We start from the raw sequence: 25,361 nt of genomic DNA on the forward strand, positions 1-25,361 counted from the left end.
TGCCCTGACACCCGGACAGGTGCCCTGGCAGGCCAAGAGCCGTGGGCTGAAAGTGCTGGGGGATGGAAACAGCCCCGAGCCACAGGGGGGCCCTGGGATCCCTTCTGTGGCTCTGGGACCCCAAATCCCCCCCAGTGCCACCCCAGCCATGGCAGGGACACCTCCCACTGTCCCAGGTGCTCCCAGCCCCAGTGTCCAGCCTGGCCTTGGGCACTGCCAGGGATGCAGGGGCAGCCCCAGCTGCTCTGGGCACCTGTGCCAGGGCTGCCCACCCTGCCAGGGAACAATTCCCAATTCCCAATCTCCCATCCAGCCCTGCCCTCTGGCTCTGGGAGCCCTTCCCTGGGTCCTGTCCCTCCAGCCCCACCCAGCTTTCAGACAGAACGCGCCTCCCTGGAAGGCCTGGATGTGATGCTCAGGATGTCAGGAGTTATTTCCCATTGACCTCAATTAGTTATTCATAGGTTCATTAGCTCCAGCCTCACTCTAATTGTTCATCTGTGGATCACAGCACACTGGCAGCCCTGACATTAAACCTTCCTGTGACATTTTAGTGTTAATATTTACATTAACAGCCTGCCAAGCCCTCATTAACCAACATCCCCTTTTCCCTGAGCTCTAACCACTGCTTCCCTAACCAGCAATTTTCACATGTTACTAAACTCCATCATGAATTATTTACTACATACACATGTTTTCAGCACCATCAGAAGATCATTTGGAGATGCGTTGATTCATAAAATTTGTCTGCTCTTAAGACAACCACATCCCACCAGAGTCCCACAGGGTGAATGCAGAGCATGGAAAGGCTCAGAATGCTCGATGCAAACAGGTACCCTGCCCCCTTGAACATCCCAGTGCAGTCTGTCAATGTCCTTCACCCAAACGGAAGTTCAGGACCCATTTGCAGACCCTTGAGGAGAACATTGCCTTGGCCCTGAGGTGCTCTGAGCACCCCAGCCCTGTCCATCAGCATGTCACCATGGAAGGGTTTGTTTTTTACCTTAGGAATTCTTGTCATTTTTTTCCTTTGCTTCCTGAACCTTAGCAGCTTATCACGTTCCTGCAAGAGTCAGAGACACTGTTAGCTGTTTGCAGAGAGCAATTACTGAAATCAACCCTGTCAGTACAAGGGGCCACTGGGGAAGCAACAGACAGGAATGTCCCTGCTGGCCACTGTCCCATACTGTCTCCATGCCTGGGTTATTTACTCCAACGTCTCTCAGCTTTGCCACAGACAACTAGAAATTGCTCTTTATGTCCATGAAAATCAAGCTAAAATAAAGCTGGTGATAAGCTTTATGCTGAGAGTTTGGGTATGCCTGTGGAGCTGCTCCCTGGGTGACCATGGCCCTGCAGCCCTTGCCATGGCCCTGTCCCTGTCCCTGGTGGCTGTTGGTGGCTCTGGAAGGGGCACACACCCAACACACTGCACACACTGCAGGGCCTCTTGAACTCTGCACTTCCAGGCTCAGCTCCTTCCCTAAGGATCTGCAGGTTCCCTATGTGTCTGGAGTAAGGTTTGAGCCCTTACTGCTGCCAACAATTTTTCCAGTTGAAGGAAATAATAGAATAATCAAATTCCAGGTTGGAGGGACCTAAAATATCACCTCCTTTCACCCCTGCCATGGCAGGGACACCTCCCACTGTCCCAGGTGCTCCCAGCCCCAGGGTCCAGCCTGGCCTTGGGCACTGCCAGGGATCCAGGGGCAGCCCCAGCTGCTCTGGGCACCTGTGCCAGGGCTGCCCACCCTGCCAGGGAACAATTTCCTCCTCTGTGGTATTAGGTTGGTTTTTTACAGTACTCAGCAAAAAGTCTCTGTTCTGGACTTGCAAAGCCTGGGAGTGCAGAGAGGGAAGCTCCACAGGGGAAACCCTCAGCTGCTCCATTTCCCCTGGGTACAAGGATGTGGTGACCTTGGGGACAGTGACACGGGCTGCTGCCCAGCCTGGTGGCCAATCCCAGGCCAGGGACAATTGAACACTCGTTGCCTGGAATGGGAACAGCACATCCCATCAATACCCATCAGTGGTGGAACCCCAAACATCCCTGTTTGGAACCCCAAACATCCCTGCTCACCACAGCACAGGGATGGGGCAAGGGCAGGGCTGAGCACACCCTGCTGTGGGTCACACAAAGCCAGGGGCAGCCAGAGTGAAAAAATGACATTCCAAGGGGACAGAGCTGCACTGGAGATGGGGACACTTGCCCTTGGCCATCAGGACAGGATTAAAGCTTTCCTCCCCACCATCACTGTGCTTTTCTCTGGTGAACAACTGCTGATAAAAAATCTGCTCTGAGGAAACTCCTGGGTCAGCTCACTGCTGAACACAGATGGAAGGGAGAATAAATATTATTGTACCCTGCCTGCTTTCCATGAACAGCAATTTAAAGCATATAGATGAGGAGGAAGCTAATGTCACTCTTACCATGACACTCTTCACATAGCCAGCAGTCTCAAGGGTCTAATGAAACAGAATGAAATAATGTCAGTAACCGGACAGGCTTAAAAAGAAAGGGAAGAAACAAAAGTTATTTTCTAGAAGAGCGTGGTGATTTTGGTGTTTTCTGTTTCCAAGGACAGAGAACATGTTAAGAAGGAAGCAAACCCCAAGCCGAGGGCTGCAGACCCCTCCCTGTACACAGGAATCTTCAGCCCTGGTGGTGTGTCCAGCTGAAGGAGCTCGGACAGTTTCCCTCCCAGATCTGGCCACCAGCACATGCAAGGACATGGTTCTGTCAGGCCAGGCCAGTGCAGATTGAAAGGGTTTTCCCAGACACCACACCACAGATAATTTCTATTACTACTAAGCACAGAAATGCCTGCCAGGTTCCCCTGCTGCCCACTGTGCCCACCAGCTCCCAGAACCTCAGGCACCCCTTCCTTGGGCTTCCTCTGCTCTGCCCTTGGGCACTCTCACGTGAGAACAGTGGCCTCCCATCTTACCTTGGAGAGCTCATCAATGATATTCTGCTGCTCAATAACTTGTAGTCTCAGGAAATCCACTTCCCTTTCTTCCTGGCTGTGGTCAAGGTCATTTAGGGAGCTTGGTCTCCTTATTGCTCCACTTCTTTGCCTCTAGAATGCAAAAACCGCAGGGCAGAGGAGGAAATGATCAGGAGGCTTTGCCAGGGACTTGTCTGGCCCTTCCCTTTACAGCAAGTAGAAAACATCTCTCTAATGGTTGCCCTGGCAGCTCTCCTGCTCCCTTTCTGCTGAGCCTCACGTCCGGGCTCCAAATGTGCCAGAGGGTGCTGCTCCTCCAGCTGGAAGAGGGGCAGGGTCACAGGGGCAGATTCCCCAGGGACTGTGAGGTGATCCTGGCAGGAAAGTTGAAGGTGAGCCATAGAATGCCAGGTGAGTTTGGGTTGGAAGGGCCAGGATGGAAGTTTCCCATGGAACCTGCAAGGGCGGGCCAGTGCCTGACTCCCTCAGCCCCAACGTCCCCCGTTCTCCCAGGAGCACAGGCACTCACCATGGCAATGTTTTCCTGCGTCACAAATTTCAGTTTATTTTCCATTCGACGTAAGGCATGTGACAACTCCTCATTCTTCCTACTGAGGCGTTTGTTTTTGTCCAAAATGGGCTTATACTGACTTTCTGCTTCTCTGAGACGTTTCAACTGAAAGATAAAGAGAAAAATGACACTTCTGGAGATTTTTCATCAAACATATTAACTACTTTCTGTAACTATCACGCTAGAAGTTTTTTCTCCTGATGCAAATCAGAACTGATAAAAACTTGGGATTTTCCATTGGGAAGAGAGCATTCCCACATGAGAAGATATCGTTGTAGGGAGCCCCTGATGCAGGAATAATCTGCTTTGACTCCAATGACTCTAGAAGGCTGAACAAATGCTTTATTAAGCTATATTATATTACACTAATACTAGATATTAAAACTATACTGAAAAGATACTAAAGAAAAACTCATGAGTGTCTCCAGACAGTCACAACACAGCTTTGACCTAACTGGCTAATCACTCTAAACAACCATCACCAGAGTGCAATTAACAAGTCACTTTTGGTAAACAATCTCCATAACACATTCCACATGTGTCAAACAACAGGAGCAGCAAGTAGAGATGAGAGTTATTTTCTCTGAGGTTTCTCACTGCCTTTCCCTTGGGGAAATCCTTGGGAAAGTTGTGCCTACTGTTCTCTGTGAAGAGAGCTGTGGCTACAATGAGATATTCTGCCTGTGTAGCAAACGTTCAATGTGGGGAATGTACTTATTTTTAAAAAGAAATAAATATAATTCGAGCTAATGCCATGTTAAAAATCCATTGCTGCACAAGCCAAGAGGGGAGTGGCGCGGCCCAGCCCAAGCCGCGAGCTGAGCAGGAGGCAGGAGGAGGAGCCCCTCATTTCCAGGCAGCACAGGAGCAACCCCGGGTGTTCCTGGGGCCAGGCACACGTCCCCAGGCCTGGCCCTGCGGCACTCACCAGCTCGTTCCTCTCCTCCGACAGCAGCGCGTTCCTGTCCTCCAGCTTGCGGATGATCCCGCTCAGCTCCGCGATTTTCAGCTGGAAGCGCCGCGCGTCCTTTTCATCCAACTGCTGTTCCTAAAACAAAGATCAACTGCAAATAACTGTTCATAAGTGTGCACGCAAGAGCACATTGGCAAAGCTCAAACTTTTCCTTATCCCAAATGCAGACATTTTAAAATGTTATCGCGTAGAGTGTAACCCGTGGAACCCAAGTGACCATGGAAAGCTGCAGGGTGAGACCAACGGAAAGTCAGGAGTGGAAATGTAACAAAGAATGCAAATGCAGAGGTGTGTATATGCATATGTATGCGTATATGCATATGCAAATACAAGGTCACAAATGTGACAATACAAATGTGCAAACACAAAGTTTACAAATGGTAAACTTGGAAACAACAGAAAATATCAAAACTGAAGGCCGTGTTCCAATGATGCCACTGTTGAACTGAGAGCTTCAGACACATCGCCCACTCTGAGGACTTGATCATAAGAAACTGGTATTAAAATTACTGAATTACTGAATGGGGAAAATCCATGCAATTGTGCATTGAATAAGCTCTTCTTCCAGAAAGCTGTGGCCCTTATGGGGTCCTAAAGGGTCACTCGTAAGGCTACAGGGGTAGCACTTTGTCTGAGTGAAAATGCTTCAATCAAATTAGAAATGAATAGAGATATAGGTAGATGTGTTCTCGTTCAGAATCAGAGGAGTTACAGCTACTGACAAACGTGACAGACTTTCCCCCTTCTCTAAGACTTGTTCTGGTCTTTGGCAGAAGTTGAGTACAACTAGAGAGAGGCAAATTAGTGCCCACGAAAAAGTACTGGTGGCACTTTTGGGAGGTCTAGGGTTCCTCATTCAACAGGTGCAGGAGAGGCTTGGGCCAAAGAATAAAACAGATTGGTTTGCTCAGGTATAAGTTTTACACTTGTACTGAGACAATCGAGGCTGTCGCAAAAGAAATCTTGATGAGGATCAGCAATGAGGACGACCTGCACATGTCAGAGGCACGAGGGCAGTTACCCGAGGGCTCTTCTGGGCAAAGGGGGCCCCAGCAGGGAGGTGCCAGAGTTACACTGCAAAAGCCACTGTGGAGGGCTGATTCCAATCCAATGCTCTGGCTATTGCAGAGGATAAACAGCAGAGGATAGGTCAGGAGGTGTTTGGTTCACTTTGTGTCCTGCTGGCAGTGACCAGCAGTGCAGGGCTGCCCTGGGGGTGCAGGGGTCCATGCTGCCCTGCACTGCCTCCATCCCTCTGGAACTGGCCTCGTACATCTGCTCCCCAAGCCCCAGCCCGCGCCTCCGAGAGCTCGCACACAAACAGCACTTGGTGAGGAATGCATTTGCATCGTTTGTTGGCAGAGTCGTGTCAAACTGTCAAACTAAGGCGGGTGGCTGAGCATGGCACAGTGAGGAAAAGGAGAGAAAGGACAGAGCAATTCCACCCTGCTGACAAAACCAAACCAAACCAAATCAAACCGACCGGGAAACAAAACAACAGAAAGCAAAAGCTCTCCCATGGCGAGGTTTGATTGGAAATCTCAAGGCTTTGGGCACACAAAAGCCAGAGCATGAGCAGGTGCCTCAGGAACCCTGCACAGCCATGGGACAGCTCTTGCTCCAGGGTGCACTCATCAAGATTCTGCCACTCATTTGGTCGCTCGTTTAGGTGAAACCACGTGGAAGTGCTTACGGGGCTTCCCGAATGATCTGAAGCGTCTCCTGCACCACTTGCATAAGGAAGTTCCCGCTTGGGGCTGCTCAGATGCCGGTCAGACTCTTTGAGCTGGGACAGTTGTTCATCTAAAGCCTCCTTTTGGAGCTGCAGTCTCTGAGCATGCCCGGCTCGCACCCCTAACTCTCTCTCCAGCACGAAGACTGCTCTGTCCTTAAACTTAATCTCCTCCATCTATAAGGAGAACAGAACACAGTCACACAGGGCTCGGCAGTCCCCGAGCACCCCAGGGTGGCACAGCACGGCTGCCCTGCCACCACAGTGACAGTGAGCACCCCAGGGTGGCACAGCACGGCTGCCCTGCTACCCACAGTGACAGTGATAGTGAGCACCCTGCACAGCACTGCCACCACAGTGACAGTGAGCACCCCAGGGTGGCACAGCACGGCTGCCCTGCTACCCACAGTGACAGTGAGCACCCCAGGGTGGCACAGCACCACTGCCCTGCTACCCACAGTGACAGTGAGCACCCCAGGGTGGCACAGCACGGCTGCCCTGCTACCCACAGTGACAGTGACAGTGAGCACCCCAGGGTGGCACAGCACGGCTGCCCTGCTACCCACAGTGACAGTGACAGTGAGCACCCCAGGGTGGCACAGCACCACTGCCCTGCTACCCACAGTGACAGTGACAGTGAGCACCCCAGGGTGGCACAGCACCACTGCCCTGCTACCCACAGTGACAGTGAGCACCCCAGGGTGGCACAGCACGGCTGCCCTGCTACCCACAGTGACAGTGAGCACCGTGCACAGCGCTGCCCCTCTCCAGGGCCACCCAGCAGGAAACCCCTCCCTTCAGCAGGCAGCTGGCAGTGAAATACTGGGAACAGCCTGGAATCCTACCACCACTTCAGAATATCTTAAACAAAATTAAACATTCGCATCACACTTGGATTGCTTCACTCAAACACTTTAATGATTCTGCAGCATTTTGCTTGGATGTCACCTCTAGAAAATGTGGATTAATAATTTTTAAAGAAAAATTTTGAAACCTCAGAATCCTTTACATTTTCAAAATTCCTAGAAGAAATATGAATTTTTAAATTTTTTTTCCCAAAAGTCTTCCTTGTGAGCTATTCCTTTTCCATCAGAGGTTTTACTTACACAGAATAAAGATTATGCAAAATAATGAAGTGCTTAAACGACAAACACCCAGTGACCTCTAATGCTCCCCTTCCCTGTTTGCCTGTGCCAAGGGGCTGCGCACATCCCATGGGATCAGCCAGGATCCGACTCCTGGGGTCTGGCTGGAGTTCACCAGGGTGGCTGGGTCCTGCCAGTGAGGGAATCCCTGATCCCAGCCCAGTGAAGGAATCCCTGATCCCAGCCCAGTGAAGGAATCCCTGATCCCAGCCCAGTGAGGGAATCCCTGATCCCAGCCCAGTGAATGAAGGAATCCCTGATCCCAGCCCAGTGAATGAAGGAATCCCTGATCCCAGCCCAGCTGAGCCCAGCCCAGTGAAGGAATCCCTGATCCCAGCCCAGTGAGGGAATCCCTGATCCCAGCCCAGTGAAGGAATCCCTGATCCCAGCCCAGTGAGGGAATCCCTGATCCCAGCCCAGCTTGGCCGGGGTGCTGCCCACGCTGGAGTCCCCACTCACAGCCCGAGTGGCAGAGGTTCCACAGAATTCACACCCATCCCTCAGGCTGCTTTCAGACTCCAGAAACGCAAGATTTTTGCCTTCAGTTTTTGAGATTTCAGACATTTAATTTCAACGGTCAGTTTTTAAACCTGGCCTGCTTCAAATAAGAACATTTTGCCTTCTAAGAACTGTGATAATACTTTTATCTCTGCTTTGTCTGTAAACCTGGAAAGAAATGACACAGGGAACCAACAGGCACTCCAGGGACTTGGTTTGCAGTAATTGCAATGTAGCTCACCCAGGGCAGGTGCTGGCAGGTCACCCAGGCACCAGGAAAGCAAAATGGAGCAAATGAAAGGGATTTTGGGTGCCATTGACTAACCACCCTTTCAACAATGTCAGTGAAGGCAGCCTCTGCTGACTTAGAATGAAACAAAGACACAGGTACTTCCAGAGCACCTGAGGTCTTTCTGCTAAATGCCTAATGAGGAGAAATCGAAATGGATGCACAGGTGAAAAGATAACACATCATCAAATGATTATTTGTTTAAAATAAGCAGAATATTGGGTAGTTAATTCTTATTCATATGGAAACAAAGACATATTACAACAAAGGCAACACATGAAATTGGGAGGAACAAAGAGATGAGAAAACACGAAACATTTCACAGCATTCCACTAATGGCTTGTTTTCCAGAAAAAAAAAAAACCCTAAACAAAACCTTCGTAGATCACAAGCAAACCTCAGCATTGACATCTTCCTCCACCTGAGTAAATTCCCATCCATGACACATGCCCAAGTTTGGTGGCTGCAGCCACTGACAGACAGAGACGGTGGAAAGAGCACAGCTGGGAGGGAAAGGTGTGCCTCAGCACGGGGGGAGAGGAAGGGAGGGCAGGGCAAGGGGTCCCCAGAACTCACTGGCACTGGTGCAGCTCCATGGGCACGCTGCCCTCGGGCAGGGCCAGCCTGGCCTCATGCTGGGCTCTGCTGGGCTGGACCGGCTCTGGCTCCTGTCCCTGCTCCCACCCTGGCGCTCTGCAGCGGGGAAGGGGCGGCAGTGCCGGAGCACCCACCCACCACACACCCACCCACCACACACCCACCCAGGCACCTGCAGGCGCCTGCTGCGCTCAGAGCTGCAGGAATACTGATGAATATGTATGTGTCTGCTCACTGGAGGCAGCCCCAGCACAGCTGGTGCCAATTACAGAGCAGCAGCTGTGCTCAGGGAGATGTGCTGCTCCTCGCTGCTCCTGCAGCTCCAGGCTTTGAGCCCTGGCTCTGTTATTAAAGTTACTATTGCCATCCTGTTCCAACCCAGGCTGAGGGTCCTGGCTGGGGCATCTGTCCCTGCAATCTTCCTGGGGCCCCTGCAAGCTGACAGCTGCTGTCAAAAATGGCCTTTGAAGCACCTGGGATCAAAGGCATCCCCCCAGGCAGGGGGCACAGAGGAGGATCCCTGTGCATGGCAGGCACTGAGCTGGCACCAGGACATGTCAGGAGAGCTGTCCCAGCCTCGATGGGGCTGCCAGGGTGCTGGGACCTGGCAGGAGGGGGACAGGGTGGCCCTGGGTGAGCCAGCCCTGGGAGAAGGGCACAGGGCATACACACAGACCCTGCTCGTTCCCCTCCCTGTGCAGAGCCAGCCCCGCTGCCTGCCTGTCCTGGCACCCAGCACCAGCACAGGGCCCCCGAAGGTTTGGGCTGGGAGGGAGCTGGAGCTCAGCCTGGTGCTGAGTGTAGCCATCAGTGCCACTGGGGAAGCCAGGCACGGAGCAGGGGCTGTGCAGAGCTCCTGCTGGAGGCACAAACCCCACTAAAGCTCTCCCAGAGGCCCCCAGCCCAAGCCCTGTGTTGGGTGTGCTCTGGCAGCACAACAGCGTGGTTACAGCCCAGGAAATATTAACTCCTTGTTTAGGTCCAGAGAAAAATATTGTTAAAAGCTGGCCTGAGAGAGGTGAAAGGAACCCCTCAGAATGAGGAGGTTTCCTGACCCTCCTCAGTGTAGGAGTAATGCTGTCTGGCTTTTACATACAACAAAATCCTTCAGCCCAGGTTTAGTTGGAAAAGAAAAAGTGGTAAATGAGGGTCAAACCACAAATGACTAAAAATCCACAGGTGGAAGAAGGAGAAGGAACAATTCACCTTGAACATGTGTCTGCCTTTCAGGTGCTGCATCACCTTTATAACCCCAGGTATGGGGGATCTCAACACACCAGGGAATCAAATGCAGAAAGTATAGAACTAAATCAATCACCAATAAAATCAATACTTAAAAATCAGCTTTCTACCCTTTACACCCGACATCTTCACTAATTCAGCAGAGCCTGGCAGAGGTCAGGGTCTCTGAGAGCAGAGAGGCTCAGAATGGTGCTTGGAACCTTGATCCCCTCTTTGGCTGTGGGGTGGCACTGCCATGAGGGAGGTGTGAAGTTCTCCATGTCCAGAGGTCTCACAGGGGGATTGGCACAGGGCATTAAAGCTTTTGCTACTCATAATCAACTAAAGTTTGTCTAGATTGAAATTAAGCACTCCCCAGCCTCCAGCAAATCCCATTTCCTCAGTTTTTCTGATTTCTCAGTCCCCTGATAAAGGAGATGGGACTGAGGAGGCTGCAGTGGCCATGGCTGTGTAGAACTTTTCCCTCCCGACCAACCCAGAGTTAATTAAAGTTTAAATGCTCTTTTCCACACTGAATTTTGGTGCCTGCTTGGCAAGCACCAAGGCTTGGGGAACACTGCAGGCTGAAAGCTGCTGCCCTGGCTGTGCACACACTAAGCAGGAGTGCTCCTGCCCGTGCAAATGGCATTAAACACAGCCATGCAGTATTTTAAAGCAGTTTTGAATGCACAAATTGAAATTTAAGGACGGTTGGCTAAAATAAGACATTCTGTCCAAAGGAGGCTGTTGCCACACGTACTCATCACCATTGCAGGGGGATTTCATCTCCCTGAGGCTGAGAGCCAGGGCCAGCTGAGCCAGCCTGTGCAGGCACAGACAGCAGCAGCCAGCACAGCACTGGGGCCAGAGCAGCCTGGGCACACCCAAAAACACCCAAACCCACCCAGCTGCCTTCCCTGTGCTGCCTGCAGTGCTGGGAGCTGCCAGCCCTGCTCCATGGGAACGGGCTGGAGCCTTTGGCATCCACCCTGGCCCTGGAATGACTGCAGTGAGGAGCTGGGGGTGAGAATACCCAGAGCCACAGACCCTGGGGTCCCAGCTGTGCCCATCCCCACCCTGTCCCCAGCTCTGGGTGCCACCTGCAGGGATGGGCACTGCAACCCTCCCTGGGCACTTCCTGAGCCCCCTTTCCATGGGGAAATTCCTGCTGTGCCCACCCTGAGCTGCCCTGGCCCAGCCTGAGGCCGTTCCCTCTGCTCCTGTCACAGCCTGCAGTCAATGCAAGCACAGAGAATGCCCTGGAGCTGAGTCAGTGGGCCCCTGATTCCCTGCACCAGGGCACTGCACACACAGCCCTGTACCCCAGACATCAGGGCTCTCCCCACAAGGGGCCAGGAGCCACCAGCTCCCACCCAAATAACTGAGGTGGAGCCCATGGAGCTGAGAGCACTTGGCTGCACCCAGGAGGCACTCGGGGCTTGGTGAAGTCATGGCATCAGGGTAAAGTCATGGCATCAGGGTAAAGTCATGGCACCAGGGTACAGTCATGGCATCAGGGTACGGTCATGGCATCAGGGTACGGTCATGGCATCAGGGTACGGTCATGGCATCAGGGTACGGTCATGGCATCAGGGTACAGTCATGGCATCAGGGCAAATCATGGCATCAGGGCAAAATCATGGCATCAGGGCAAAATCATGGCATCAGGGTAAATCATGGCATCAGGGTAAATCATGGCACCAGGGTACAGTCATGGCACCAGGGTACAGTCATGGCATCGGGGTGAAGTCATGGCATCAGGGTAAATCATGGCATCGGGGTAAATCATGGCATCAGGGCAAAATCATGGCATCAGGGTAAAATCATGGCACCAGGGTACAGTCATGGCACCAGGGTACAGTCATGGCACCAGGGTACAGTCATGGCATCAGGGTACAGTCATGGCATCAGGGTACAGTCATGGCATCAGGGCAAATCATGGCAGCAGGGTGAAGTCATGGCATCAGGTCATTTCATTGGTGCAGCGAGCCAATCTGATTCTTTCAATCATGAACTTTTTTAAAAGTTTGATTTTCACAGGCAGTTTAGATAACATCCCACTGAACCACTCTGTTCCCTGTAACTAAGACCATGTTTATTTAACAGGTTTTACATTAAAGGCCATTAGTGGGGATGTTCCACGTGATGCAGCAAGTTTATTTAGGATGTGCATTAGCCCCCCATTCACTGTGCTGTGTGAAATCAATGCACCAGTGATGCATGGTTAGAGGACAATGTACTTACACTGCAGGATATTTGAGCAGCATCAATAGAGCAGTTGGTTGTAAATTATTTTCAATATCCTCTTCATAAAAATAAAATAATCTATGAAAAATCCTTAAGAGCCTAAAGTCTGAGAGAAGAGAGGCTAAATAAAGGCAGGGGACACTGCAGTGCTGGCAGTCAGTCCCTGCCAGGCCCTTTGGGGGTCAGGGCTCAGGTGAGGCTGTACAGCACCCCCAGGGCAGGGGGTCCTGCGGGGGTCTCTGCAGCCTGGTCACACTGCCAGCCTTTCATCTGGGGCCAGGCTGGGCATTCTGAATTTATCTGGGGTTTGGGTAACAGCTAAGGGCTAATGACTTAGAGGAGACCTGGATGGGTCTGTACCGGGACACTGAGGCTGTGAAGCAGCATGGCAGACACAGAACGATGGTGACACCACACAGATACTGAGACAAGACCCAAACACGCACCCTGAGGGCATGGCTGTGTCCCCAGGCAAGGCAGCACCCTCAGGAGCTCGGGTGTGGGTCACAAGGCAGGGGCTGGGACAGCACCAGTGAACCCCTGAGCCCCTCCAGGTGCTGCTGGCCTGCCAGGCTCTGCTGCAGAGCCTTCCCTGCCAGGGACCTCCCTCCCTCCCTCCCTCCTTCCCACAGGGATTTCCCCCTTTCCCACCACCCCTCCAACCTCCCCAGCCAGGTGCCACAGGCCAGAGGAAATCTCCAAAGCCACAGGGGTGAAGCTGCTGCCTTTGAGAGTGGAGCTGCTGCAGCTGAGGATCAGGTGCTGGGTTAGTGGGGGCAGGCTGAGCAGCCACACACAGAGGGCCCCTGAGGGCCAGGTGAGCAGGGCCAGGTGAGATCCCAGCCACCTGCTCAGGTGGGAGACACACAGGAGCAGAGCCAGCCCTGTCCTGGGGAAAACCACCACGGTGGGCATGGAGAGAACTCCCCCTGCATGCCCTGCTGCGTGGGGAGCACCCAGGGGTGCAGAAAAGGAGCATTTGGGATTGTGTGAGCCTTGCTGTGGGATGTTCATGGGAACCACCAAAGGTAGGGGAAGGGAGGGACCAAGGTGGATCAGGAGGGAAGGCTTGGTGAGGAAACAGAGGCATAACCCAAGACACATTAGTGTGGTAGCATTCCCCTGCCCAGCCAGGAGCCTGAGGGCTCTTCCTGCTGCCTTTAACGTGAACGACGTCCACGGGCTCTGACACAGATAAAGAAGTTTCTCACAAAACATCCTGACACTTTTAAAACCACTTTGCCCTTTCTGCTAGTAAATGTAAGCAGAGCTGGGGCGAGCCCCAGAGTCCCCACACCCGCCCAGAGAGGCCAGCCCTGCCCATTTCCCCCGGGACACGGGTCAGAAGAGCAGGGAGGGACACGTACCAGCCTGCGGATCTCGCGCTCGCACTCCCTCTTGATGCGCGTGATCTCCTCCTGGTGCAGGTGGTACACGCTCCTGATCTCTGCTGCCTTCATTTTGTCAGCTTGGATCACCATCGTCAGGGCCTCCTCCACCTGCTTCTTGGCGCCCTTCAGCTCGGAGATCTCCTGCTGCATTTTGATTTTCTCCACCTCGAAGCCCTTCTTGGCCTCCTCCTTGGCCTCGCTCAGCAGCACCGTCTTCACCTTGTCGGGGGCCCCGTCCCGCACGGCGTTCAGCAGGGTCTGCAGCCTCTGGATCTCATTGTCCTTGATTTTGATCACTCTGAGCAGCTCGGCTTCGTGCTGCCTCAGAAGAGTTTCTCGGACAGCCTGGAGCTCTTTCATTTTGTCTTCATGGAGTTTGACTTTGAGCTCTGTGACCACCACTGTGCTTTTATGCTGTTCGTGCTCCTTGATCTGCTTCACTTCCTGATTTTTCTCCCTTTCCAACTTGCTGACCTATAGGGAAAATCAAAAAAGTATAGTATTTTCAATCAACCAATGAGTACATATCATGATGTTATTTAAAAATGGTACAGATGACCTTACAGTATTACACCTCAGTGCTGGTATGTCTGTGCCTATAAACTGGTGGTAGCAAAGACCTTTCTTTCACTGCAGGCTCATGTTTAATACACATTCAGGAATCAGTCAGTACTTTCTGAGTCCTTACTTTATTCTGCAGAAGCTCTCACAACACATTACCCCCAAAATAAGGGAAGAACCAGATGCCAAGGCCATCACTCTGGCCCACTCAGGCAGGCAGGCCAAACCTGCACGTGCACAGGCAGGGCACAAAAATCTCTGTGCAAGCTCCTGTGAAGTCCCAAACAGCTGCATTTTACCAGATGGTTTTTTAAAGTGATGAATTATTCAGCAGAAATAACTGACTGTACCCGACCACACAAGGCTCAAGCGATGTTTCAATTTAAAACCATGCCATAAACTCTAGAGAAGCCACGGCCAGAAGTGGCTATGAAGGACAGGGACAAGGAAAACAAAGTCCTCAGCCTTAAAGCTGCAAATGCTGCTGCACAGCAAAAGGATCAACAGATGTTCTATTTAATTATACCTGTGTGTCAGATTCATGGTCTAAAATGCCTAATGCAAATTCATGGGAAAATGCAAACTCTCATTTTGTCCCTGCATGGTAACATATTTCTATTCTGGAACTGAAAACCCCCAAAGTCTATCATTGGAAGCTGAGTTGGAGAAGTGGGGAAAAGCAAATGAACATTCCTGCTCTGGCTGAGAAATGATCTGAGGGCAGGAGCTGGAAGCTCTTAGAGCTGAGGCTCCAGCCCCATTGCTGTCCCTCTCCCAAAGGCTGAGGGAGAAGCTGCGCCTCCTTGGAATCTGGGAATCAGCACAGGGGGCACAGCTGAGGTTTAGCACTGGATATCTGGGTAAGCACTCGTTCTGGAGGAGCTTGAGTGCAAAACCCAAAAGAAATGAGCGTAAAAGGGCAAGAGAAGAAGCAGCCGGGAGGATTCTGGCACCGCTGAGCTCTCCGGACACACGGAATTGCGCGCACAGGGAGGGAAGCTGCCCACCTTGCTCTTCTCCTGCTGGAGCTCGATCTGGATGTCGGTGAGCTTGGCCCGCAGCTCCTCGTTGGCAGCCTGCAGGGCGGCCAGGGCGTCGGGCTTGTCCCCCCTGGCGCGGCTGCTGGAGCCCCTCTTGGCCATGCTGAGGGAGGCCCTCGCTGCTCACGCTGCTCACATCTTCTGGGGCCTGCAGGGAGGGACAGCTGTCACCTGCCAGGGACACAGCCCCCAGCACGCCCCAGGGACAGCTGGGGGCTGCATCCCCGGGATGGGCGTGCAACCATGGGATGGATGTGCAATCACGGGATGGGCGTGCAACCATGGGATGGATGTGCAATCATGGGATGGGTGTGCAACCATGGGATGGGTGTGCAACCATGGGATGAGCGTGCAACCATGGGATGGGTGTGCAACCATGGGATGGGTGTGCAATCACGGGATGGGCGTGCAACCATGGGATGGATGTGCAATCACGGGATGGGCGTGCAACCATGGGATGAGCGTGCAACCATGGGCTGAGAGTGCAATTATGGACTGAGAGTGCAATCATGGACTGAGAGTGCAATCACGGGCTGGGCGTGCAATCACGGGATGGGCGTGCAACCACGGGATGGGCGTGCAACCACGGGATGGGCGTGCAACCACGGGATGGGCGTGCAATCACAGGCTGAGAGTGTAATCATGGCTTTTCCTTGGTCTGAGTGTGCAATCACAAGCTGAGTGTGCAATCACAAGCTGAGTGTGCAATCATGGCTTTGCTCAGGTGGAAGGGTCAGCTGGAGGTGCTGCATTCCCTGGGCTGAGTGTGCAATCACAGCTTTGCTGTGGTGGAAAAGTCCTCTAAGACCATTCAGTCCAAGCCCCACATGCCCAGGTGCCACATCCACACAGCCTTCACATCCCTCCAGGGATCCCATCCCATCCTGTACCCAATATCCAAGCTGAACCTCCTCTGCCCCAGCCTCTTGGCCCATCCCCTGTTCCCTGGGAGCAGGGCCTGTCCCCCCACAGCTGCACCCTCCTGCCAGGCAGGGTCCTGCTCCTTCAGCTGGGCAGTGATTGTCCTGGAACCCACACAGGGCAGGAGGGAACCCACACAGGGCAGGGGATGGGGAACCCACACAGGGCAGGGGATGGGGAACCCACACAGGGCAGGGGATGGGGAACCCACACAGGGCAGGGGATGTGGAACCCACACAGGGCAGGGGATGGGGAACCCACGCAGGGCAGGGGATGTGGAACCCACACAGGGCAGGGGATGGGGAACCCACGCAGGGCAGGGGATGGGGAACCCACGCAGGGCAGGGGATGGGGAACCCACACAGGGCAGGGGATGGGGAACCCACGCAGGGCAGGGGATGGGGAACCCACGCAGGGCAGGGGATGGGGAACCCACGCAGGGCAGGGGATGGGGAACCCACACAGGGCAGAGGATGTGGAATTCAGGAGGGACATCCACCCACCAGTCCCCGGCACTGCCACAGCTCAGAGGCAGCAACCACTGGGAAGATTTTACTTCTATTCTGTTTTCATAGAATCATGGAACCACAGGATGGCCATACAACAAAGCTCAGTTAAAACGTGCTCATATTTGGGAAAACCTTGTTTCCAACCTTTTCAAAGCAATCCTGTTGACGTGGGTAGCAATGCTCCTGGCTGGGGACCCTCAGTGCCTCGGTCTGTCCCTCATGGCCCAGCCACCACAGAGGCACTGTCCCTGTCCAGGCTCAACAGGGCAGGGCACCTGCAAGGAGAGAGCAACCATGAATTACAGCAGCAAAGCAGCAACAGAGCCAACCTCCACAACAACATTGTGATAACAAAAAAGCCTGGTTTGGATTCTAGGAGCAAAAGCCTGAATCTACCCGGGAGAAAAGAGCCAAGGGAGGCAGCGGCTCTGAGGGTACAAAAATGGGATACAAGGCTGGGAGAGGGCTGGAGTTTGGGAGGGCAGAGCTGCTGAGAGCCAGAGAAATCATGAAGGACATTGAGCCAGAGGGGAGGAGGGAGGCTGAGACCTAGAGAAACAAGCGGGAGAATAAAATAACACTCCTGATATTAATTGTCCAAACCAAGGTAGTACAAACAGTCTCAGTTCTGCTGTTTCTCAGGCTGGTGCCTGACTTTGTAGCCTGGAAATTTCTATAAAAAGAAACACGTTTGATTGGGCAAAGAAATAGAAATGAATTCAATTTTAAAGATATTGCCTGAGAAATCTGTAACATGAGTACGTGTTCTTTGCATTTAAGATTCTTGCTGCTTTGTGCAAGCAGACACAACACACCAATGGAGATTTTAAACCCCTTTCTTAACTGATAAAAAATGGGGCAGCCTGTAGCCACAGGCACAGAGCTGTACCTGCTGCAGCAAATGAGCCCTTTGTGCACATTACAATTATTTTCTTAGAGGATTCCCTCCAGAGGCAGAGGCAGAGTGAGCCAGGTTAGCAACCAACAAGCTTGAACTGCTTCCACATGAATGGCAGACAAATGATCATTTGAATGGTACAGGGATTTGAGAGAGTAATTGCTGACAGGATTCCTTTGACACATGAGGGCTGCGAGAATTTACATCTGTGTGCTCACAGAAAAGAAAACTCAGGAGCTGGTACTGGGGAGCAGAGTTTGCTGGGTGGGGATTCTGTCTGAGGTCCATTTGTAGAGCACAGATGCTGATACTTAGGGTGTTGCAGCTTTTTTATTTTCTTTCAAATGTTACGAAGGTTTAACGGTGTGAATTGACACACTTCACGCCAAGCAGCTCTTGGCTCATTGAACTCCAGCTGCTGGCCCTGCACAGGGCAGGCCAGGAGTGAGCACTGTGCCCACTAGACCATGTCACAAATGTCCAGCCCTGAGGAGGTGATGGTGGAGCCTCCCCTTGCACAGCAGTGGGGATGTGGTGAAGGATGGCAGAGCCCAGGTGTGATGCTGCAGCCAGGTGTGTATGTATATACACATATATATATTTATACATTTTATATATATGTGTATATGTGTGGTGCTGGGGCCAGCAGAGCTCAGCCCTGGCAGCTGCCCCAGCAGAGCTGGACTGGCTGGTTGCTGTTGCCAGGGTGAGAATGGAAGCAGGGCTGAGCAGGGCACGGCAGCTCCCAGTGACAGCCACGACCTTGTGTGAGTGTGCAGGGGCACAAGTGCCATTGTTGGAGCCACAACAGTGGGGGCTTGTGCTCCCACCAGCGTGGCCCTGCAGCAGGAGCAGCCCTGGCACGGGGGCCAGCTGGGACAGGGCAATGTTTATCCCAAATACTGGAGCAAAACACGGCACAGAAGGGTTCCCTGGGCAGAAGCAGGCAGGAGATGGCTCCTCCCGGGCCGAGGGGACACAGAGCTGCTGCTCCAGGCTCTGCTCTGACCCTGGGGAGGTCCCTGAGCACAGACCCTCAGCAGGGCCCATCCTGCAGGGCACAGAGCAGCTCCCTCTCCCCACGGTGCTGGGCATGGACACATTCCCTGGAAAACCAGACACCTGCCCCGGGACGCTGCCTTGATTCTCCCCATGAGTTACATAGAAGGGGCAGCTATCAGACACTCCACCTTAATAGAACAGAAAGGTCACGATATTTCTGATGCTGGGAGAATAGATTATGCATCTGATTCCTGGCATGTTTGATATTGAAAACAGCATCAATAATGCATCAGAGCTGCCTTGAGCAGGGCTCAGCGCTCCCTTTGCCTCCTGACTTGCAATTCAGACATCAAGACTAATTGGGAAATGTGTTTTCTAGGTAGTAGTTGCAGAAATGAATGTTTCACCATGCTTAAAAATAAGTGAATTAATCCCTACCCAAAGTACCAATATTTGAAAGCAGAACACTGTTCTTACAAATATGGAACATTTCCAACGCCTGCCTCAGCCCTGTGAGCACTGGTGTTCTCTGTTTTTGACAAATTGTTCTGATTTATTAGTTTAAACAAACCTTTTTGAGCCTCTGGTGCACCTCGAAATACTATGATAGAAAACGTAATGGTTGAGTTCCCACTTTTTCATATGAGTAATGTCCACATTGCATTTAGGATTGCACCAGCCTAGAGATCCAAATGCAAGAAAATGAGTTTTCCTCTGCAAAGGAATTTCATGCTAAGCCATGCAATCGTGTCCCATGCTGGAGCTGTGCTTTTGGGCTTTATCCATATAAACATTTGTCATATAACCATATAAACATTTGTCATATATCCATATAACCCGTGCATCACTCACTCAGCTGCAAGGTGAGAAGGAAACCTGTTGGGAATTGCATGGGAAAAGGAGTGAGCAGGCCGAGACAGGAACTGTCCTGCACACAGGGCTCTGTTGAGCATTTCCTTCAGATCCATGCAGATCCCATGGATTCACAGGCAGAATCCAACCAAAGGATCCCTGGGGCTGGAAAAGCCCTCCCAGCCCAAGCTGTGCCCATTCCCACCCTGTCCCCAGCTCTGAGTGCCACCCCCAGGTGCCACCTGCAGGGATGGGCACTGCAACCCTCCCTGGGCAGCTCCTGAGCCCCCTTTCCATGGGGAAATTCCTGCTGTGCCCACCCTGAGCTGCCCTGGCCCAGCCTGAGGCCGTTCCCTCTGCTCCTGTCCCTGTGCCCTGGAGCAGAGCCCGACCCCCCCGGCTGTGCCCTCCTGGCAGGAGCTGTGCAGAGCCACAAGGGCCCCTGAGCCTCCTTTGCTCCAGGCTGAGCCCCTGCCCAGCTCCCTCAGGGATTCTGCAGCCCCTGCCCGGCTCCCTCAGGGATTCTGCAGCCCCTGCCCGGCTCCCTCAGGGATTCTGCAGCCCCTGCCCAGCTCCCTCAGGGATTCTGCAGCCCCTGCCCGGCTCCCTCAGGGATTCTGCAGCCCCTGCCCGGCTCCCTCAGGGATTCTGCAGCCCCTGCCCAGCTCCCTCAGGGATTCTGCAGCCCCTGCCCGGCTCCCTCAGGGATTCTGCAGCCCCTTCCCAGCTCCCTCAGGGATTCTGCAGCCCCTGCCCAGCTCCCTCAGGGATTCTGCAGCCCCTGCCCGGCTCCCTCAGGGATTCTGCAGCCCCTGCCCGGCTCCCTCAGGGATTCTGCAGCCCCTGCCCGGCTCCCTCAGGGATTCTGCAGCCCCTGCCCAGCTCCTCAGGGATTCTGCAGCCCCTGCCCGGCTCCCTCAGCCCCTCCTGGGGCTCCAACCCCTTCCCAGCACCATGCCCTTCCCTGGACATCCTATGAGGATTTTTTTCTCTGTGCTGTTTAGATTGAGACTAATTTGATAAAATTATTATTTTTTTTAAATTATATTAAATTTAAAATAATTTTTAAAATTATTTTTCGTGACCCAAGCCAGACCTCCACAGAGGCCCATCTGACTGGTCCATGCTGTACTGAGGGAGTTGCAGGCTCCCCACACTGCAAAGGTAACACACCCTGGTACCCACAGACTTGCTGTAGAGCAAGTCTCCATTTCCAGAAGGGAAATAAATAACCAACCAATGCTTCCCAGTGTGAAGGAAGCTCTGAAACCTATCTTTCACAAAATAATATCTGCTTTAAATTCAAAAAAATCCCACCCCTCACCCCCCAGGCCTGACATCCCTGCAGATAGAAGTCTAGCCAAAGTTTTGCTGAGGATTAGATCGATTCCAGCAGCAGCTGTAACAGACACATGTCAAATCCCCACTGACCTGGATTTTTCCTCAAAGATTAATCCTTCCACCGTTGTTGGCTTTAACTCCTTGGTGGGTGGATCACATCCTTTGTGAGCTCTACACTTGCAGCCTCCCCTTGTGTGTGAAGTTTTCCCTGTTTGTGCCACACCCAGGGATGGGATCCCCACCCCCTGGTTCCTCAGCATAAGCCTCACACAGGCTTTTTGGGTTTTGGTTCAGGTGCAAACCATAGGTGGGTGCCAATTATGAAGCTAGTTATGGTTCATAGGGAACACCTGGCGCTGTGCCGGAGGGTTTGGGATGGATTTTGGGGCAAGGTTAATGCCCAGAGGCACTGGGATGAACCAGTGGCACTGCCCAGGGAATGGGCACAGCCCCGAGGCTGCCAGAGCTCCAGGAGCCTTTGGACAGCACTGCCAGGGGTGCCCAGGTGGGGTTTTGGGGGGTCTGGGCAGGGCCAGGGCTGCACTGGGGGATCCTGTGGGTCCCTGCTCAGTCTCTGAGCACAGCACTGGCAGACACAATTGCTGTAAATCCCAGCAGGTGCATTTTACAGCAGGACACCTGCTTAATTGTACAGCTCTTAGGGCTAATTTGCAGAAAGAGCAATAATTAATTAAAACAGGTGACCAGGTAGGAAAGCAATTTCTCCTTTTTCTCAGATAACACCCAATATTTAAGGTACAGAAATCCATTGGAGTTTCTGCAATAAACTCCAATAACATACCCATGCAAATCATCTGTTAAACTGCAGCAGTAATTTGGGGAGGGCTATTAGTGAGGAATATATTTCAGACCCAATTCCACGAGTTTAATAGCGTGTCACTGCCTCCTCTTGCTCACAAACAAGCTGTTAGAGCAATGCCATCCCCTCTCCCAAGGAATTCATGCCTGTGTAATTAACTAAATCAACTGTAACACAGATGGCATCGCACGATCCAAAAGCACTTGATGGAAACATTTTAAGCATGTTATTAACATCCCTAAATAACTATTTAATGCTACCTCTCCAACCCTCTTCGGCACCAACACACAACACAGCTGGATTTGAGGATAGAAAAGGCAGTATTTAATTGCTACACTCTTACAAAAGATTTTCAGTTCTTGGATTTATTCAATTTATAAATGAGCTTGAAAAATAACAGACTCAACAGTGGCAACAAAACCACTGTGCTTTGGGTTTCAGAATTAAGGTTAATTTCCAGACTGATTCATCATCATTAAATTCAGCTGTGAGGAACTGGGCAGCAGAACAAGTCACTGATGGGAGTAGGAACCTTTCTTTAGGCTGACCCAGACTATCCAAAAATTACATTTCTATTTGACAGTGTGTTTTCCTTCTCAGTAGGTGTGTGCCCAGCTCTAAATCAAGATAAAAACTGACATTTCCCAGCAACAGACAAGAATTTGAATGGAAAGCAGATTAATCTCCCAAATGCAAACAGCTGGGAGATGTCCATCAGGCTCTGGTGAAAAGCTGTTCCTGCAGCCTGGAAAACTGAGGATCAGATTATTTCAAACCTGATTTTTCATTACTAACTACCCTGGTTTAAATGACCTTTTTGTGAGACTTGCTGGGAGTCTCCTCCCTGATGCCAGCCCGCCTCTGCCCTGTTACTGACTCGGCTGAGAAACACCAGAGTAAACACAGAGCAACAACACAATACACAAACACAGACAGTGCTATAGGAGGAGAGCAGGAGCACCCCAGCGTGGCTGGGGGAGCCATTCCCCTTCTCCAGTCCATCCAGTTCCTGTCCAAAGTCCCTCTCCAGCTCTCCTGGAGCCCCTTTAGGCACTGGCTGAATAAACATTTCCAACTCCACAGAAAAGATCCATTATAAAAAGGATTTTATAACAAAAGCAGCCCTTGGAAGATAAATAAAGATGAATAAAACCCTAGAAGCAAAATGTCCTCCCAGCTGATGAGCCAGAAACCCTGACCAAGCTGGCAGAACAAAGCTCCTGTTCCAGAGGAGGGACTGAGTAACAGGTGGGAAGGAAAAGGCTGCAGGCCCATGAAAAGAACTGAGAGCAGTGGGAAGCACTGGTGTGGCATGAGCCAAAGCCCGTGCCCATGGGGGTATGGAGGCACAGCCCCCAGGCCCCCAGGCATGGAGGTGACCCCGTGGAGGTGCCCTTGGCCAGGGCAGCTCTGCCAGGAGGGCTCTGCACACACCCCCTGCACAGGCTGAGGACTCTGCAGCTGTAATCTGATTGTTCAAAGCTGATTTGATCTGAATTGCTGCACGGACCTTGGGAGAGAGCTTGCCTGCTGTGCAGATAGCTGTGCCCTGCAGCTTCACTGAACGCATCAGTAGGAGGGAGTGAGGCCTCTTTGCACCCTGGCAGAGCCAGAGCCCGGGGCCAGAAAAGGCTGCTTCAGCCTCACTTGAACAGTCCCAGTCCCAGCACCCAGGGCTGAACAAGCTGCCCAGAGCAGCTGGGGCTGCCCCTGCATCCCTGGCAGTGCCCAAGGCCAGGCTGGACATTGGGGCTGGGAGCACCTGGGACAGGGGAAGGTGTCCCTGCCATGGCAGGGCTGGCACTGGGGGGGATTTGGGGTCCCTTCCAACCCAAACCATTCTGGGATTCTCTGATGCATTTCTCTGGGAAAATCTTATTTTCAACACAAGAACTCTATAACCCTTCTTTTACCAAGACTAACAAAAAAATAAAAAAAATTTTAAAAGGGGGGGAAAGAGGAACTTCCACAGCTGCCTCTGCTTGCACTCTCCATTGGGTCACTAAAATGACTTCCTGGAGTTCACCTCTGAGGCCAAGTGACTCATTCCCAAGCAGCCTCTCCTGGCTGATGCCTCCTCTTGGGGAACCCTCCCCTGCAGGAATGTCCCCCTCAGATGTGCAGATGATCAGGAAAAGCAGCGGTGTGAAATGTGCTACATCATGGACCGGGGGAGCATTCGCACCAACAGCTCCCGTTCAGGCTGGGGAAGCTGCAGAGCAGCCCTTTCCTGCACTGGGTCAGTGTGGCAGCTGGCTAATCTGGGATTTGGGTTCTGCATTCTCCAGTCTCTTAGCCTTCTGCATTTACTCCTTCAGGGAAAGTGATTCTCACCGAGGAAGGGCTGTGCCCATCTGGCTCCTGACCCTGCCGGGTCCTGATCGCTGCTCCGGGAGCGCCACGCCGGGCCCTGCCCCGCCGGGATGCCCGAGGGGATGCTCCCTGTCCCCCCAGCCCTGAGGGGATGCTCCCTGTCCCCCTGCCCCGAGGGGATGCCACAGGGGATGCTCCCTGTCCCCCTGCCCCGAGGGGATACCCGAGGGGATGCTCCCTGCTGGATGTGTCCTCCCAGAGGCTCAGGAGGGGATGCTCCCTGCTGGATGTGTTCCCCAGCCCGAGGGGATGCTCCCTGTTCTCCAGCCCCGAGGGGATGCTCCCTGTTCCCCCAGCCCTGAGGGGATGCTCCCTGCTGGATGTGTTCCCCAGCCCCGAGGGGATGCTCCCTGTCCCCCAGCCCCGAGGGGATGCTCCCTGTTCTCCAGCCCTGAGGGGATGTTCCCTGTTCCCCCAGCCTGGGGGGATGCTCCCTGCTGGATGTGTTCCCCAGCCTGGGGGGGCACATCCAGCCTGGCTGTTCTCAGGGCACTGAGGCTCTGCAGAGCTCTGGGCACCCGGAGGGGCAGCATTAGGAGCAGCAGTGGCTGTGGCTGCTCTGCTCCGGGGGAGCCTGGGAGGTTTTTAATCAAAATGATGCACATTCCTACAGCTCATTACATCCAGGGGAGAAGTCCATGGCCAGCAAGTCCTGCCCAGGCTGCCAGCAGGCAGAGAGGCTGAGAAACGTGGGCTGTGCTGGGGCAGCAGAGTGACCTCAGGTGATGGGGAGGTGAGGGTGGAAATCTGGATCTCAGTTCCACAAGGAGACTCCAGGGTCAGACACTGCTGTGATTAACCACCCAAGAGCTGTATGTGGCCCACAGGGACCACTGAGCCCACCCCAATGCCCACCCTGGGCACCCTGAGAGCAGAGTGAGCAGTGGGATTGATGTGGGACAAACTGCAGTCATGGTGGGGACCCAGACACAGGAGCTGCTGCTCCGGGGAGGAGATCCCAGTGTGAGCTCAGAGCAGGGGCTGGCACTGCTGGCTGTGCTGGTGACCTGGTAAAGGGCAGGCCATAAAAACCTGCTGATAACAGAGGATTATGTAGGTCAATCAGGAAAGAGGACAAGGCAGGCAAACGGAAAAAAAAAAATTAAAACAATAACCTCAAACTAGAAAAAATAGGTAACTTAGCAACACAAAATTCAATCTGTGAAAGTACAAGATAATCTACATTTAAAAATACAACAATTTGACATATCCTGCACACAGAGATTTAGGAGGAAAGATCAAGTCATCACTGAGGACATCTGCTGTGCACACAGCAATGTAAATAAGGTATTACAGAGGCAGGAGATGTGAAATCAGAGGAAAAGCATTTTGATGCTGCAGAAAGCTAAATGGTAGGCGCTCATTAATCCACTCAAACTCTCCTAAATGAAACATAATAGGTGTGGCCAGGTAATAGAAGAGTGAGGCTCTG

At 52.6% G+C, this 25,361-nt stretch overlaps 1 protein-coding gene across 1 annotated transcript in view; it reads right to left on the bottom strand.

Annotated features, from left to right (window-relative positions):
* Positions 1-25,361, bottom strand: part of JAKMIP3 (Janus kinase and microtubule interacting protein 3) — a 55,647-nt gene that overhangs the window by 27,147 nt on the left and 3,139 nt on the right. Inside the window, 9 exon segments of the mRNA XM_054637075.2 lie at positions 1,004-1,063; positions 2,431-2,466; positions 2,949-3,080; positions 3,478-3,624; positions 4,448-4,567; positions 6,186-6,401; positions 13,589-14,086; positions 15,181-15,361; positions 16,788-16,918. Coding sequence (XP_054493050.2) covers positions 1,004-1,063; positions 2,431-2,466; positions 2,949-3,080; positions 3,478-3,624; positions 4,448-4,567; positions 6,186-6,401; positions 13,589-14,086; positions 15,181-15,315 — 1,344 coding nt within the window. The 5' untranslated portion in view covers positions 15,316-15,361; positions 16,788-16,918.

The sequence above is a fragment of the Agelaius phoeniceus genome, chromosome 9 (assembly GCF_051311805.1).
Source record: "Agelaius phoeniceus isolate bAgePho1 chromosome 9, bAgePho1.hap1, whole genome shotgun sequence".
In the NCBI taxonomy this organism is placed as follows: domain Eukaryota; kingdom Metazoa; phylum Chordata; class Aves; order Passeriformes; family Icteridae; genus Agelaius; species Agelaius phoeniceus.